At 41.2% G+C, this 17,386-nt stretch overlaps 1 protein-coding gene across 6 annotated transcripts in view; it reads left to right on the top strand.

Moving 5' to 3' along the window:
- SEMA5B (semaphorin 5B) overlaps positions 1-17,386 on the top strand; it is a 246,171-nt gene that overhangs the window by 182,081 nt on the left and 46,704 nt on the right. For all 6 annotated transcript variants that reach the window (XM_048953844.1, XM_048953843.1, XM_048953845.1 and 3 more), the window contains 6 exons: positions 372-470; positions 1,222-1,435; positions 3,900-4,185; positions 8,403-8,538; positions 11,977-12,184; positions 14,314-14,521. In XM_048953844.1, coding sequence (XP_048809801.1) covers positions 372-470; positions 1,222-1,435; positions 3,900-4,185; positions 8,403-8,538; positions 11,977-12,184; positions 14,314-14,521 — 1,151 coding nt within the window. The remainder of the gene's footprint in view (positions 1-371; positions 471-1,221; positions 1,436-3,899; positions 4,186-8,402; positions 8,539-11,976; positions 12,185-14,313; positions 14,522-17,386) is intronic.

The following is a 17,386-nucleotide window of genomic DNA, read 5'->3' on the forward strand; positions in this document are numbered from 1 at the left end:
CTGGATAATGTGAAAGCCGAGAAAAACAGGGCAGAAATATGAAAAGAGGGAAGATTCCTCCTCCAATCTAAGCAGAGCACAGAAAGAGCCAGTTGTGTAGCTAACACAGAGTCAGCCTGATAAATAAAATCCTAACCACAGACTATTTATGCAGGGCTATGATTAGAGAGGTAAGGAGCAATTTTGGCTTGCTTGCTGACACTGCTGGCTCCTTGCAGTGGAGCGCTACTGCTTGATGTAACAAATCTTGGTCCAAGTTAGCACTAGGGAAGGTGCATTCCAGTTGTAAAGCAGGTACTTTTTTTAAAGTAATAGAGAACCCTACAGTCTGCTTTTCAAAATTCATCTGTCTTTGTCTTGTGTCCCTACAGGAAGAGTGCCAGAACTATGTCCGAGTGCTGATTGTTTATGGCAAGAAAGTTTTTACCTGTGGTACCAATGCCTTTTCACCAGTGTGTTCCAGCCGTCAGGTCTGTTTTGCCTCGTTTGTGGTAATGGAGGGGGCTGTAAACATGTGCTGGGGATAGCCAGTCATTGGCAGTGCATCACAGGAGCAGAGAAGGTGTTTCGAATCCAGTTGATCTGATATTGTTCTGATTTTGGTCTTTGGGACCCTTTGGGTTGCTTTAGCAGTGGATGTATCCACAGGTGGGGAGCAAAAAACTGTTGTGGACCCGCTAGATCTAGGCAAGGTACTGCTTGTGTAGACCTTGAGTATACTGTTGGAAATGGGGAATATAGACAGGCTTAGTTGTGAGTGCCTTCTGACCTGAATACTTACATGTTTCATTCAAAATAAATGGCACAACACTCCTTGGCTTCAAGAAAGATGGGAGTGGGTCCAGAGTAACGTTAACGTTCATATTTTTTTTAATGCCAGTATACATTCAGAAGGTGTCTGTGGAAGATTAAGAACCTGTGCTAGCAAGAGGAGCACCTAATTACCCTGAGTGGGCTGGGCTCTGTAGTCTTTATTGGCAGAGGAATCACCCTTCTTACAGAGCAGTAGGATCAGTGAGGCTCAGACACAACTTCCTACAGTGGCAAACAATGTATGCAAAGATCAATTTATAGCCACTGCTGGCATTACTGTCTTCTAGCTGCTTGTTTTTTTTACAACTGGGGCTTTGCTTGTAGGTACTCATGGACAAATGGAATTGTCTGTACCATTGCAAAAGCCAGCTGCTCTTTACATTGTCTCTTCTCTTGTTTTAAACACAGGTAGGAAATCTTAGCAAAATTATTGACAGAATTAATGGAGTGGCTCGGTGCCCGTACGACCCCCGGCATAACTCAACAGCTGTGATTACATCACGAGGAGAACTCTATGCTGCAACTGTAATTGATTTCTCTGGACGGGATCCTGCTATTTACCGCAGCCTTGGAAATGTTCCCCCACTCAGGACAGCACAGTACAACTCCAAATGGCTCAATGGTAAAGTCATGTGGGTCGTATATGAGCAGGAGGTCAACTTGGCAGACTTGTAAATCTTTCCCTCTGTTTTAAAGAGTTACAACGGGGATGGGCTTCTGGTGCAATAGGCAGTCCAGATTAGAAGATGTTTAAAAATAGCCTGGAAGTTGGTATCAAGTATGGAGAGTTGGACTTACAGGCTACTTAACATAGTTGTGGGTCTGTCTTCTAAGGTGACCAAAGACATCCTTTTAGCAAGAAAATTCCTCAAGAATTTGAAGATCTGATTTACATAAAGCCTCATATTGTTGACCTAGCTCTGAAATTTATTGAGCACCCTCTACTTCTACTGACTCAGCTGAAAATGGTTGGTTGCAGTGCAAGGTCAGTCTGAAAATGAGAAATTTCACAGCAAGTTATATTCCATGTAAACCCATGTTGTTGTGGATTTATAGTTATTCAAATCATGTGTTACCCCAGTGTGATAATACTGTGCATTAAGCAAGCTATAGAATTACAACTTGGTAGTTGCTGCACTGAGCTGATATCTTCTGACTGAACGTTTTGACAGAGCAGACTTTTGGCCTAGCTACGTTGACCAGATATTCAGAATGTTCCTGTTGGATTCCAGAACCTTTTGATCAAGGACACAAGCAGTAGGACGTAATGAGCTTAATGAGACTGCACTAGGCTTCTGCAGTCATTCGTATATGAAGTCAGCATGAAGAATAGAAGTCATAACAGGATGTCATCGGGCAAGACTGAACTAGGACTAAGAAGCAGTGTAACTCATAAACACTCATTAGAAGTACGTGCCTGTTGTCTGTGCACAAATTAAGAATTGAGAAGGAAGTCTCACTGGAACTGGGGAGTTTAAATATGGGCAAACAGAAACTGAGTTTCTAGGCTGTTGTTGGAAAAGCTAGTGTGACTCTTGGATTTATGAGTTTGTGCAGTGTCAGTGACTGTGGAGTAATTTCATCTTCTTTTATCCACTTTTCAACAAGAAACAGAAAACTTGAAGATGATTCAGAGAAGAGCCATGGAATGATTTGAAGCTTGGGAAGTCTGCCTCACAGTGAGAGACTTAAGGAGCTCAATGTATTTCTCTTTCTGAAAAGGAGATAAAAGGTGTTTTGCTCATGATATGGAAGTATTTACATCAGGAGAAGATCTCCGGCAGGATGAAGTTCTTTAATCTAGCAGACAACTCATGACAAGAGCCTGTCATTGAGAAATAAAACCAGATAATGTCAAATGGAAGAAGTTCAGGCTGCAGCTGGGGCAGTCTTTAGTCATTTGAACAAGTCTACAAGGAAAGTAGAAAGTGATAGATGTGACTTCGTGATGTGACTTTGTCCTGTAAGATCAGATTTTCTTTGAAAGACATGATCTAATTCACCTGCTAGTTGTAGGATCCAGTGGTGGACTTGCAGGCTGTAATTCTCTGGTTTCTTAGACAGAAGGTCAGACTGCTGATCACAGCAGTCCTTTAAGGTTCATGGTTTGTTTGTAAATTTGGTCAGAGATGCTTTGCAGTGCCTTCCCCTTTCTACCTTATTCTACCTCCAAAAGCTGCCTTGCAGCACCATCAGCCTGATTTCTTCTCCCTCTGCCGGACTCCGTTCTCCTATCATTCCTGGACTGCAGCATTAAAGGAATTCAGTACTTTTCTTTTTCTTTCTTTGTTCATTTCTCAGAAATGAACATCCTTAAAGCACCCTGTAAAACCAACTGGATTTTGTTGTTGTTTAGTCAGATATTATTCACTGGCCAATCTTTTCTCTTTGCCAAAGAAACTGTTGGGATGAAAGACTGAACACTTTTAAAGCTTTGTTAAATGCCCAATCAAAGTATTCACTGCAAACCAATGCCAGGTTCTTTTCAATTCTTGTGAAAATATTACAAATAATTGCAGAAGAAAAAAGAATTAAGGAGAGCTTGCTTTGATACTGTCAGTTTGTGGCATAGTTTTGTTTTATGGACGTAAGATAATCTTTTGTGCCTTAGAAACTGGAAAGGCCTTATGATAAAAGCCAGATGTGACTGCGCTGGGAAAATAGGTTGAGTGTTTTAGTGCAGCAGCCTGGGGAGTTGAGCGGATGCAAAAAGTATATTTAACACTCCATAAGATGCAGCTCAGAAAAAAATAGGTAAAGGAACCCAATGGAAAAGCTTTACGTTGTAAAATGACTATAGGAAAGAGTAGTGCATAGACAAAGTCCTTTCACTCATGTTCAGTAGCAGCTTTGCCAGTGAAGTGGGGAAATGATGGGCTCTTTCCCAGATCTGAAAAATGGAGCTAGAGCTGTACGTCCCTGTATCATTATTTTCATCTACTGTTTCTATGTCTGCTGCTGACTTCGAACTCCCTCTGGTTGCAGCTTTGACAGCCTGCATAGAGGGAGCTGGTTGTAATGCATTGGGCAAGTTGAGCATAGGTTGATTTCTGACCTGTATAAACCTCTTCACATTTGTTTTTCAGAACCCAACTTTATTGCTGCCTATGACATCGGTTTGTTCACCTACTTCTTTTTTCGAGAGAATGCGGTAGAACACGACTGTGGGAAAACAGTATATTCTCGTGTGGCCAGGGTCTGCAAAAATGACATTGGAGGGAGATTTTTGCTGGAGGACACATGGACAACTTTCATGAAGGCCAGGCTGAACTGCTCCCGTGCTGGAGAAATCCCTTTCTATTATAATGAATTGCAAAGCACCTTCTACCTTCCTGAGCAAGACCTGATCTATGGTGTCTTCACCACTAATGTGTAAGTTGCACTGCTTTTACTGCCCTTCTTCTATACTCAGCAGTCTGAGACTGACGTCCTGATTTCTTAAACAATCTGATCAACAGTTTTTGAAAGATCCTTTGGTTAACACAAAGGAATAAGTAGGTTTGTATTATCCATCATGGCAACAGTGCTTTAGGACAGTGTTTTCAGTCCATTGCTCATGTTTCTCTGGGGTCCCTAAAAGTTGACAGTACATTTCTAAATTACCCAATTTTATATAAGCTTGAGCAGTAACAGACTTCTGACTTTCTGTTACTTATGTAGTTTGGAGAGCTGATCTGAAAAGGACGGAGAAGAAAAATGACTTTATTTTATTTATTTATTACTTAATGCCTGGATGATCTGACACTATTGTGTGGACATCAGGGCTGGCCCTATAAAAGGACAGATATATTCACTGAGAGAGAAGGGTTAGAAGGAGAAGAAGGAGGCAGATGGCATCACAATAGCCTGTACTGAAATCAGCATTAACTGCTGCTAAACAATACATTATATATGCAAGGTCATGCAGGCTACACAGCTTTTGACATTTCTAAGTGGGTCTATACCTCTGCTACAAACAGTCTCAGGACCACAAATCAAAAGCAGCATTAGAACTCCAAGGGGAAGGAATGATTTCTGAAACTTCATAATCACCTTTTCTTGGCTTGATATTGAAAAAACTTGTAATTGGAATGATTTAATGTAGCTGGGAAGGCAGAAAGGAGAAGTTAATTAAAAAATATATTAAAAAACTCATAATGTATTTTTTTTAAGACAGAAAAACTGAAATAACTTTTTCTCTGAAGCCCAGGGCTAGGATGATAAGTTTCAGGCTATAACCAGCCTGTGTGGTATTGAGTTTCAATAATACATGTTCTCTAGGGGGGTGTTATCCTGATGTGTAAACTAGAGAGTAGAAATCTGAGTTAGTTACTCCACCTGACAACCACTCAAAATGCCTTTCTCATGCTGGGTAGCCAACTACTTTGGGGCTATTTTTGCTATGGAGTACTGTTCAATAGGAAGGAGGATATGGACCCATGGATATGAATAAGGATTATTATGCAGCCTGTTAGCTGCAGAACTAGTATGTGCACTTTCTGCTATTAGAGTGAACAGAGCCAGAATGATATTCCCAGTTTGTAAATGCCAAGAATTATGTAAGTGTTTGGGAACCCTCATTCACCTTCCTTGTTTAGCTTCTGCACTTTTATTGCCAATGCCAGCCTAAAACAAGCCTCTGGAGAAGCAGCTAGAAAAGGTTCATGGAGTCTTCCTTCTTGAAGAGTTTCAAAAGCCACTTAGGCATGGTCCTGGGCAACCTGCTCTGGGTGTCCCTTTTTGTGCTACAGTTAGATGGGATGGATCCAGAGGTGAAAAAATATACATAGTTGAGCACTGGACCTTGACTGTGGACTTTAGAGAGTATCTGTTCTGGTTTTGAGCTTTTCCCCTCCCAAAAAATATTTACAGGCTGCTAGTGAAACTTCCTGAATGTGAAAGGAAAGCTGGCAACTGCTGTGGCTGATGAAGATGATTTTTTAAATATCAAGAGAGGACTTTTATGATGCCCAGAATGGTAATGTTTTATCTATCCATTTGTCCATTCATCCAGCCAACAACGGAAATTGAAAATGAGAATAAAATTATTAATAAATGTATTATATTAATCAAAATGATATAGATTTTGAGTAAAACAGGATACATGGCCTAGCTCTGGTTGGAACAGTTCTCTCGTGTTGTGTCTGTCTCCAATTTGGCTAAAATGTGAGACATGGTGTTACCCCTGTCTCCTTTGGATTGTAATTCAGTCACTCTTCTCAGATTACGGGTGCATGTTCCCTCCGGTATCTTCTGAGGACAGTATAATATGTAACATTTGTATAGTAGGAGAGATGAGTTATTGATAATAGCTGAAGTTAGATCAAGTAGCTTTCTGGGTCTACAACATGATGTTCTTTTGAGAGTTCAAAGAGAAAATGTTCCAATTTGTCATCTGACTAGAGAAATAATGGTAATTATTCTTTTAACTTCCACTGGGACTGATACCATGCTGCATGAGTGCTGCATACCAAAGAGGGTTGGTGCGTACTCTAATGTGAGTACCTGTATAATGGAATACTGATGCACCTAAAACTATTACTTTTTTTTTTAAAAAAGGTGTTTTTATTTTGAAAGTTTCATGTTTAATGGAGTTAGGGTCATCTTAAAAAAAAAAAAGGCAATTAGTCTGTATCATATTTAGTTGTGGTAATACCCACGTAAGGATTTATTGCTTCATTTTATGTTATATCCAGCTAAATCAGTGGGAAATAATTTTGAGGAAGTTGCTGATGAGATATTTCAGAAACTTTTAATACAGTTAAGATAATGTAAGGTAATGGAGACCATGTTAAAACCTCCTTGAACTAAGTCACCGATTTTGTGCCAGGGTGCAGGAGGTGAAATAAAGGAGGCTGCATGTTGTGCAAGGGGCCTGCTGCCTAAACTGATGCCTTTGGTTGGGGACTGGGCTCTGACTTTTCGTAGGGAGGGATGGGAAATATGCCAGGCCACAGATAGCATTATTTCATCAAAAATGTTGTTCCTTTCTCCTCTTCAGCAAAGGGAATGGAATACACTGTGGATTCTTTAGCAGGGCCCTGAAAAGGTCCTTTTTTTAAATTAAAAAAAAAAAAAAAGAAAAAGTGTTTTTGTTAGACTAGCAAGGTTTTATTCCTTCTTTTCCTTTTTCATTTTCCATCTCATTCTCTTTTTTTTTTTTTCTCCCATGTGTGCCTCCAGGCATTTACTTGTCATCCATCATTAGCTTTGTCTTAAGAGCTGCCGTCTGCAAGCATGCACTGCGTCAGCGGTGAGCAGACAAAAGTGGAGAAAGGTTCGCCTGGCGTTGCTCTGACATGTTCAAAGGGAGCTACTCCATCACTGCGGGGATAGGAGGGCAGGGGCAGGAGCGGGGAATGGGAAGGCAAAGTGAAAAGTTCCTCCTGACATTGTATGGCTCTGAGGAAATACGCTGTGAAAGAATCTGGCTTTCTGCTTTCCTGCCTGGGACTGTGAAGCAAGGCTTTTTTTTTTTTTTTTTTTTCTGTGAGAAAGTGTAATTATTGGTTTAGTTAAAAAAAGAAAAAGTTCTTTTCAGAGAATTCAAATTGCTTTAATTAGCAGCAAGATACATACAGCAACACTTGGGTTATTTAAAAGGCACTGTGACGAGTCAGTCTTCCGTGCTAGCTTTATTTTTAGCTTTATTTTGATATCTTTCTCTCTAAATGTTATTCTTTTTATTAAAAAATAAAAAATAAAAAAAAGGAGCTGTCAGCAGGTTTGGAATTTTACATTACCACTCAGCAAATGCCATCCTCATCAGGGAGGTGTACGCCAATCCTCTGGGGGCACAAAGCACTGAGCAGCTCAGGTCCACAAAGGAATGGCTGAGATGGGCCAAACCAAAAAACCCAGCAGATCTGTGTGCAAGTCTGCATGGGCATCATCACCTCCCTGAAAACAATTCCCTGCCAAAAAGTCCTTCCTGCAGTGACATTTCTTTCGCTGCGTTCCCCTGGCTGGTGTGCGCATGGTGAGCAGCCTGCCCTACCAGATGCTGCACCCAGCTGGGAACAGAGAGCAGTGAGCAGTGCAGACAGAGGCTTGCACATATTAGCAAGACATTTGTGCCTGCTGAGCTACTGTAACCACCAGCTTCGTGTGCACTGTCATTCCCTCCCTCTGCCTGCATGTGTGCATGCATGTGTGTGCTTGTATATACAGTATATACAAATAGTAGGAGGTGTATTTTATAGTTGGAGCCGGTAGAAACAGGCTTTCACCTTGAGAAACACCAAGAGATTAAAAATTATGTTGTTTGTAATCAATCAAGATAGATGAGGTGTTTTAAAAAAAAAAAAATAGCTGGACACAAATAACCCGTGCAAATTAAACTGTATTCTCCTTTCATGTCAGGACTGCTTCTGTGGCCCTTAAATCATAGGCACTTTAAAACCAAGCTTAACATTCATTCTGAGAATTGTCATGTGATTCATTTGCATTTTGCACTTTATTTATTTATTTTTACTCCCCCTGAGATTGGTGTCACTGTACGTCTACCTAGCAATTTACACGTATTTTATTTGAGTGGAGTTTGATATCTGTTATGATGAAAATGTCAGTGTTCTAATGATTAAATTGATTTTTTTTCTCCCTTTTTCCAGAAACAGCATAGCTGCCTCAGCAGTGTGTGCCTTCAATCTCAGTGCCATTACTCAGGCATTTAACGGTCCTTTCCGTTACCAAGAGAACCCAAGATCAGCCTGGCTGCCAACAGCAAACCCCATCCCAAATTTCCAGGTATTGATGCTGCCCTTTGTTTTGCTCTGGTGCTTTTTACTTTCCATCTTCCCATTGGGTTAACTTGTATGGGGCTTCTTTTTCTAGGTAGACCCATGGTGCAGATAAATGATATTTCTCCACCTTTCTGAGTATTTTAGTCTAGAACTCCTTGCTGCATCTTATTGAGACTATAGGATTAGTGGGAAAATTTAAGTCTTTATACAGATAAGAATGTTCAAAGCTTTAACAAGAATGAAGAACTTTAAATTTTTGTGGGCCAGAGGTGTTCTTCTAGGTAAAAATGTTGTGAGGAGAGGTTTTCTTCAGGATATACCACTGAAATCTCCCCACTGAAAGCCATTGAAAACCACTTTCTGAAACTACTGATAATGGCCTATGGCAGGAACAGCATCAGCCTACATCACAAATCTTAGAACGGCTTGGGTTGGAAGGGAGACCTCAAAGATTGTGTAGTTCCAACTCCCTGCCACAGACAGGGTTGCCAACCACTAAATCTGACACCGGGGCAGGCTGCCCAAGACTCCATCCAACCTGGCCTTGAGCACTTCAAGGGATGGGGCATCCACAGCTTCTCAGGGCAGCACCTCACCACCCAAATGGGCCCAAATTCTGATACAACAGGGCAAATCCACCCTTTTTACTCTCTTGTCTTTGTTACGTGTCAGATTGGCATGTGAACACTGAGCACATGGTCCTCAGGGAACATGCAAGCATATCCCCACCAAAGCTTCAGATTTGAGGGTAGAAAGCTGAAGCTGACAAACTACAATGGAGACAACCTGTGCTTTTAAACAAGAAAGGTAATCAACTGTGTAAGGATGTGATGAATTTTTCATCACTTAATAAGACCCTAAAGACAGTGTTTCAGTGTGAGATGGATTTCTTCCCAAGACACAGTAGCTCAGCCAGAAGTTACTGACACATTGCAAAAGCGACTGGTGGAAGAGGCTACATCATGATGGTCACAGAGATTCCTTTTAGCCTTAAAAATGTTTGATTTCATGATGAGCAATTTTCCAGAGTTACGAGTTAAGGCCAATTTGAAATGTATAGAACAGGCTTATGCTTAGATTCTGTCAGTGCAACACAAAGTATGCATTTGACAGCCCCCATAATTCTGAGTCCTCTGAAATGAGAGCCCATTTTACAGCTCAGTCCCTTTCCACCTGGAGTATCCAGGAAAGGACAGGCTCGTCCTTCTGTCCTTGCTTCTGCACAGTGAATATTTCCATACCAATTGTGTGAATCTGGTTCTGCCTTATAATGGCAGAGGTCCTGAGGCTGCCTGCAAGTGCCATCTGCCTTCAAGCTGGTGATGTCAGGAGCCCTCCAAAATGGATTCTGCAGTCAGTTGAAATTATTGCAGGAGCTGAATGGGGGCAAATCTGCCTCCATGTTACTCCTGAGGAACCCTCTGAATTCCAACACAGCACCTGATAGAGAGCTTCTCCCTGTACAAGGTGGGACGACACGCTCAGGTTCTTGATCACATGTTTTGGAATTTAAAGAGAAATGTTAAGGTTAAATGAGAATGAAGTACTTTCTTCTGTCCCTTGCTGGGCTAACCCTGGAGAAATAGAAAAGGGCTTTGGAAAGCATTTCCATGTACTGAAAAGTATCAGATAAAATGTGGAGTGCAAAGATTGCAGCAGCAAGATGAAAGAAAAGGGTCAGGGGAAAATAAGGAAAGGAAAAGAAGATATGTGGCAGACAAAAGGAAGATTGCAGAAGAGATTAAGATGTTTTTCAAGTACAGGAGGAACAAGAGGTCAGTGAAGGGTCTTTAGGAGATGACAAGGGTAATTTAGTGACAGAAGAGGCAGATACTGTGAAAAAATTAAATTAATTTTTTTGCTTCAGTGTTCACAAAGGAGGATGAAGGAAAGATGCCAATTTTTTTTTTTTATTATTCTAAGAGGAAGGAGAAGGATATAGAGGATCAGGGCAGTGCAGATAATCAGGAAATTAGAACAAAACAAAATAAAACCAAACCAGAGGGATGCTGTGTCAGCATACAGGCTGCCAATAGCCCAAAAGGATTATCTGTGACTTGATGAGAATAGAAAACAAAACCAACAATGACATTCCTGCCATTGGGACTCCTCCTTCAGTGATGCTCTAGAAAGGAAAGAGCGTGGGGAGAAAAGCATCCGTAAAAAGACAGCAGTGTAAACCAGAAGGAGTACAGGAGACAGCAGAAAAGATATAACTGAAAAACTTTCAGAACTTGTAATGAAGCAGCAGAGAAATAAAAAGACCTCTGGAAATAATAACAACATAATTAGCTCTGAAATATTGGTGGTGGATTTTTACAGAATCCAAGCTCTGTATTACACCAACAAATGCGTTTGTTTGCAGAAATTAATTCTTAAAGGCTTGACAATTGTAGGACTCAGTATACCAGCTGTGGGATCTGATTACACTGATTGTGTACATGTGAGCTAAATTCCTGTGAGCTGGTAGGAGGAGCTCTACATGGTGCACCTTTGAAAGGTTGCCGTGCTGCTGTGTTGCTTTGATGAATATTGAGAGTATGCATATGGGAAAGTTGTATACTGTAGCTGGAGTGTAGTAGATCAACATCCTAATTTGCAGAATAATGGCTTTCCTTCCAAAGAAAGCAGAAATACCTGGACCCAAAATGAAGAAAAATAATTTTTTTTTCTAGTGAAACTGCTCAGACGGTTTATGAGAGGTAGGCCATGAGCTGGTGTTCAAAAGACACAAGATAAACTCTTTTCTTCCCCTCTGTTCTGTATGGACCTGAGTTCTATCTCCATTAATGTTGGAGGATGGATTCACCAAGGTCAATCTGCACTGCCAATAAAGGTAAAAGAGGGAGGAGGCACTTAGTGGCTTACCTGCTTGGATTAAGATGAAGCTGGAGGGGTCTGTTGAGAAGGGAGAACATGAGAAAAGCAGTGGGGTGAGTTAGATTCTTTGATGGAAAACCAACCAGTTTTTCAGGTTTTTTAACCTCCAGGTTTTGTGCATTATACAGACTGAGATGCCAGGTAGAGTCTGAAGATTATTTGAAATGCTTCAAGGATTTATTGCCACAAAACCTTTGTTTCTACTGCTAACTTTAAATCTCTCTTTCTATAACTAGCTTTAATTCTTTTTTTCCTTCCTCAGTTTGTTAATACCTTTTTTTCTTTGGTATGCTGGCTCCAAGGTACCTCAAAGGAATGAAACACCACATTGCTGGTCTGCAGACCAGTTGGGAGAAACTTTTTAAAAAAAAGTGAGCTACGGGCCAAAGCCAGCCATAACCCATGCCAAGGGACTGATGGTGGGACCCTCAGACAGGCCCACCTCCCCAGGAAATCATCAGGGCATGGCTGGTTAAAATTGAGCATTTCTGGGTTTGGTCTCAGTCTACTGAAAGCAAACAAATGGTGCAAATGGTGCTGAAGTTCCATCTTCCATGTTTAGTGTGGGACACTGAGTGATGACAGCCCGAATGAGAACCTGACAGAGAGAGTCCTGCAGGATGCGCAGCGCTTGTTCCTGATGAACGACGTGGTGCAGCCGGTCACCGTAGATCCGTATGTGACTCAGGACAGCATTCGATTCTCTAAACTAGTGGTTGATATTGTTCAGGGGAAGGATACTCTCTACCACGTGATGTATATTGGAACAGGTAAGAACACTAGAGGCTAAGGCCTCCACTTACTCATAGACTTAGGAGTCCTGGGAGCCGGCTAGTGATACCATCACACAGTAGTCATTCAATATCATTTTGGTACAATGTTTCATGGAAGTTAGTTTGCCTGAATAAATTAAAAGCACAATGGAAGACTTGAGGCAGATTGCCAAGTGAACGGGCCGTAAGTCTACAGTGTGTTTGAAAACAACAGTAATATTTTTCTTCCTTTTACAAAAATGTGTTTCAAGTAATCACACTAATACATGGCAATGGGGAAGAGCAGAGGTCACCAAAATGTTCTGTGGTTTTGTGCACATAAGTTGCCTCTCTGCATTATGATGTACTCATCTCTAATAAGCAATAATAATTTTTAACTTCCAGGTTTGCCTGAAGTTTCTCTATGCAATTCCACATGCCTACTGGTATGTGAGTCCCTCTGCTTTCAGGAACAATCGTTCAGTGAAATGGGATGTAGATGGGGAAGCTGAGGCAGTGTTTTCATGCATAGTGGTAGTATTAGTGTATAATTTGAGTTTCTTAATTTCTACTGCCATCCTCTAATTAGCAGGATGCTCTGCCTCTTCTGTACAGATATCTTGGCTAAATGAAAGGTGCAGAAGAAGGGTAGAGTGTTATTAATGCTTGTCTTAGCCCATATTCATACTAATGACAGAGGTTAAATTAAATAGGTTGATTAATCAGAGCATATGGCCACCCTCATGGGTATAATGTTGTTATCCTCTATAGCAGAAGCTTTGACTTTAGAATAAGACGGATTGCGTCCGTGTTAGTTTAATCTCAGATCTGAATGCAGAGTCATTGCCTCATTCTCATGTTACCACCTTCCCAAAATACTTTATGTAACTTTTACTTCCACTTGCTTCACAAGTGATCATCTTTGATGCCTTCTAGTAACATTCCCACTGTAGGAGCCTCCCTGGACATTGATTATGATCAGAAGATTGTAGTTAAATGGAAAGATAACAGTGTTCTGCCATTTTGATATCTTAAATTGATATTTCAAGCCAGAAAGCTGAGGTTATTTCTGTCTCTTTTCACTTCTATGGAAAAGTCTTCTGCCATAACATAAGTTTCTTATTCATTTGATTTCTTGCCCTGATTGGTGGTGACTGAAGACAAAGCTGTGCTGGACCTGAAATGTTTAAAATAAACAAATTCTTAAGGAGAAACAGCCCTGCTCCAAGGTAGCGCTGGACAGAAAACCAATCCTGAGAAAAACCAAACCCAAAAATCAAAACCTGGGCCTCAGTCTTGTTCCACACTTAAGATTCTGTTAAGCGGGGGGGGGGGGGGGGGAAGGCTTTGCATTGCAGCCAACCCCACTGCTGTAAATTGCTGAGCTTTGGCACCAATACAGAAGTGATCTGGATGGAAAGATTGAAGTTGGAAAACAATTGGGACTGACAGACCTCTCTTGGGGTTTTAATGAAAAACAGTGTGGTTACCCCTTTTCCCCATCATAAATCTCCCACAATTTTTCAGATCTTCAGATTGTTTAGCTGAGAGCACTGTGAGCACAAGCATATATGCAGAAGCGTATATGTTTCTGCATATGCACTGCTGATGCTGTAACATCCCCTTGTCAAGCTAGCAGGATAGCTTCTTCCAGGAAGAGGATCAATTAGACTCATGACCCATGCAATCATTATGGAGGCCTCTGGGATTTCCAGCAGGGCGGCTGCATCTGTTGTCATTTGTCATGACATCAAATTGCGCTGATCTGCTCCATAAACTAAAAGAAAAATAGACTTTGAGGCACCAGAAATGATTCCTGTTATCTCAGGTCACCTTCCTTACAACTCACTGGTAACAGGACCAAGCTCTTTTCTGCCTCAGTGCTCCAAGTGGGAATTATTTCCAGGTACTCACTCTTCAGATGGCTCAAGTCCTTCTCATTTCTGTAATGTCTGAGAGCTTCCTAGAATTGTAATCATGGAGCAGGGGCTTCTATATAATGGGCAGCAAGTATATTCAAATTAGAAAATGACACAAAGCTAGGGTTAAAGCCACTGCATAGCATCAGGATTTTGATCTTTAGGTAGGTGTGACACGAAGGCAATGTCTCCCAGGATTTACTTGTGCCTTGTTTCTTGTTCCACTAGAGTATGGCACCATCTTGAAGGCCCTTTCTACCACTAACAGGAGCCTGAGGAGTTGTTATTTAGAGGAAATGCAGATCCTCCCTGATGGACAACGGGAAGCAATCAAGAGTCTCCAAATCCTGCACAGCGACAGGTCGCTCTTTGTGGGCTTAAATAACGGAGTGCTGAAAATTCCTCTGGAGAGATGCTCCATGTACAGAACAGAAGGGTAAGCAAATTTATAGTGCTGATAGATTCCACTTCAGCTTAAAAAGAAAAGCACCAGGGAAACATATTTCCAGCCTTATTCAGTATAGAATGCCTTTTTTCATTCCTGAAAGACAAAAGACACTGTTGAAAGTGCATCTCCTGATAATACATTGATGACAGGAGCAATGAGAATGAGCAATATTTTTTTTTTTTTAAATATTAATTAGTCCTCATCAGAAATTAATTGTGTGTTTACCGAGGAAGGACTTGCAGTATTTACTTTTTTAAGAGAAATTTAACATTTCAGTGTTGATTTTGTTAGCTTCATGTGTTTTGCTGGCTGTGTAGCTGCAGGTTTCTGGTTGCAGCCAGCCTATCCTTGCTTATCTGAGTGATCACCTCTCAAAGTCTGATGAGGCAGTGCTGTGTTATGTGGCTCTTTGTTATTGCTTTTGGAACCCAATAGCTCATTTCAACTAAGTGTGACACCTCCTACACCTGGATAGATTCTGTGTCTTGATCGCATCTATTAAAGGGAATAGAAAAAATATATATATTTTAAATTATCAGCCCTGGCTCCAGAGCAGATCTCCACCCAGAAATGAGTGTAGGAGGCATTTGGAAATGAATAGTAGAGCTTCTTTCTAGCAGGTGAACCAGTGTGAAAGCAACTGATGGCATGTGTACATCTCTAAAAACATTGCTTCCTCTCCTCATCTGCCTCTGCTTTGCTTTTTTTGATGAGAGTTTTTTCTGAATCTGATGTCCTCTGTGCTAGACAAGAGGAAGGAATTTGTTAGCACCATCTAAATGGACTCCCTCTTTCGCAGCCTGGTGCAAGATGTCCCTGTTCTCTTGCCAAAAATCTAATACAGAAAATGTCACAATAATTTTATTTTCAACAAGTAGAGTTTATCTATCAGCTTGTACTAAATTCATGTCTGTCTCAGTGTAAAAATAATGGCTTTTTCTATTTTTGCTGAGCCTCTTTAATTATCTCTTTAGAAAACATAACTTGGACATTACTGCAAGTTAAACTCAGAAGTGTTTAATGTGTAAAGGTTTAACTGCTTATACAGAGAGGCTGACACCAAAGTGTTTAGTAAGAGAAAGAATCACAGCTGGAAAATGCCATGTCGTCCTTAGCTCTTAAAAGCAGAGATTTAAAAAGGTAGAACATAACAGCTGTCTTCTCCAGCCTGTCCTGGAGAATTTCATTTTGGGAATATTTATGTGTGTATACATATATGTGATCCAATTTCAAGACAAATGAGTTCTTCCTTTTCTTTCTTTTCCTAATCTTGAGTTCAACTTTCCGGTAATTTATAGATTGTGTCCCAGTTTCAGCCTGTATAAGTACATTGTATGACAGTTCCATTAAAGCTCAAATGGTGGAGGTTTGCTCAACTGCCTATAAAAGGAACAAGCAGGAAAAAAGAACACAGCAGTGGCTGGGGGATAGGAGCACCATCTACCTAAGGCCTGAGGTCCTCAGCATCCTCCCCTGCTAGTATAGCTTTAGTCCATCCTGACCGGTGTGTTACTTCTAGGCAATGTAAGCCAGTTATTGGGCTATAGCAAAGCATGTGAGATGGAGACTTCAGACAGCAATGTGGGTTGCATACGTTTGGCAATGTGGGAGGTCAGAATTTGCTGAATTCCAGTGCTGGCCAGTTCATGTACTTATGGAGACTGTGATGGATCCTTTGCTCCTTGGCTGAGTCTTGTGGAGGGAGTGTGCACTAGTAAAAAAGAAGGGAAGAAGAAGGAAGATTAGGAAATCAAGCAAGGCTGCTATTAATTTATTTTAAAGGTTGTTTGTGATGTCATTATTAATTACAAGCTAAGTTTTTTCTTCAGGAAATTATTCACCTGCCTTTTTTTTTTTTCAACTGGAAATCTTGGAAACCATTTTCCCCTTAGCACCCTGGCAATGCAGATGATAAGTCAGCTTGGTCTCCTTTTATTTCTTTCAATGCCGAACTGTATTGAGAGGGATGTTTTAATTTCCTCCAGTGCATTCCACCTGGCACTTCTCCTGGGCTGTGATTTATTGCTTACTGTTGTGTCTGTACTTAATACATGCCAATATACAACCACCACAGGAAGAAGGGCTCTCACCCTACCACAGCCCCAGTTACTTTTTTGTCATGCTGTGACTTCTTGACTGATCTCCATGAAAAGCTCTGGTTTCAGCAGTTTTTAGAATCTAATCATTTTGATGGGGGGCTCAGGAAGCTTTGAGGTGAGGGAGAACTTGTGCCTCCCAGGCAGGAATACCACAACGCTGTTTATTTTCTTTGGCTCTGCCTCATGTTATCAGGAAACTTTGCAGCCTTTTACACCCTGGAGGTTGATGTGGGCTCCTGATTGCTGACTTAGAGCTCTTACCTTCACCTTGCCTTCTCCCTGGAACAGGCAATCATGTATGGAGGGAACATTGATTCTAGCACTCCTTGTTGCTGTGCTGCTGTAAACCCTGGGGCTTGTTACCAAGGCTCAGAGATGCAGCAGACGTAAAAGCAGCAGCAAAGGGAAGAGGTGGAAAGGAAAAAAGGTTTCTGCCATCTCCTTTACTGTTTGTTTATTGACATGGCACCAATTTAATCTCTTAAATGGTGACCAGTAGCTCAGCCCCAAGTCTTGATGTAGTTCGTTGACCCAATATATTTCTGGGTGTCTGAGTAGTGCTTTGTGTGTGCCCACTGACCTGTCTCAATCTGTCTTTTCAGAACAGTGAGTCTTAGCAGCAGGGTGACAGGAAGACATCTGTAATGTCAGCTGCCCAAATTTATAGGCTGGACTTGGCTGCAGGGACCTTGCTTGTGTGTGTGTTTTCCTATTGTGCTTCAGTGCTGCTATTCTCAGTCTCGCTGGAGAGCAT

The sequence above is a fragment of the Lagopus muta genome, chromosome 8 (genome assembly GCF_023343835.1).
Source record: "Lagopus muta isolate bLagMut1 chromosome 8, bLagMut1 primary, whole genome shotgun sequence".
NCBI classification, from domain to species: domain Eukaryota; kingdom Metazoa; phylum Chordata; class Aves; order Galliformes; family Phasianidae; genus Lagopus; species Lagopus muta.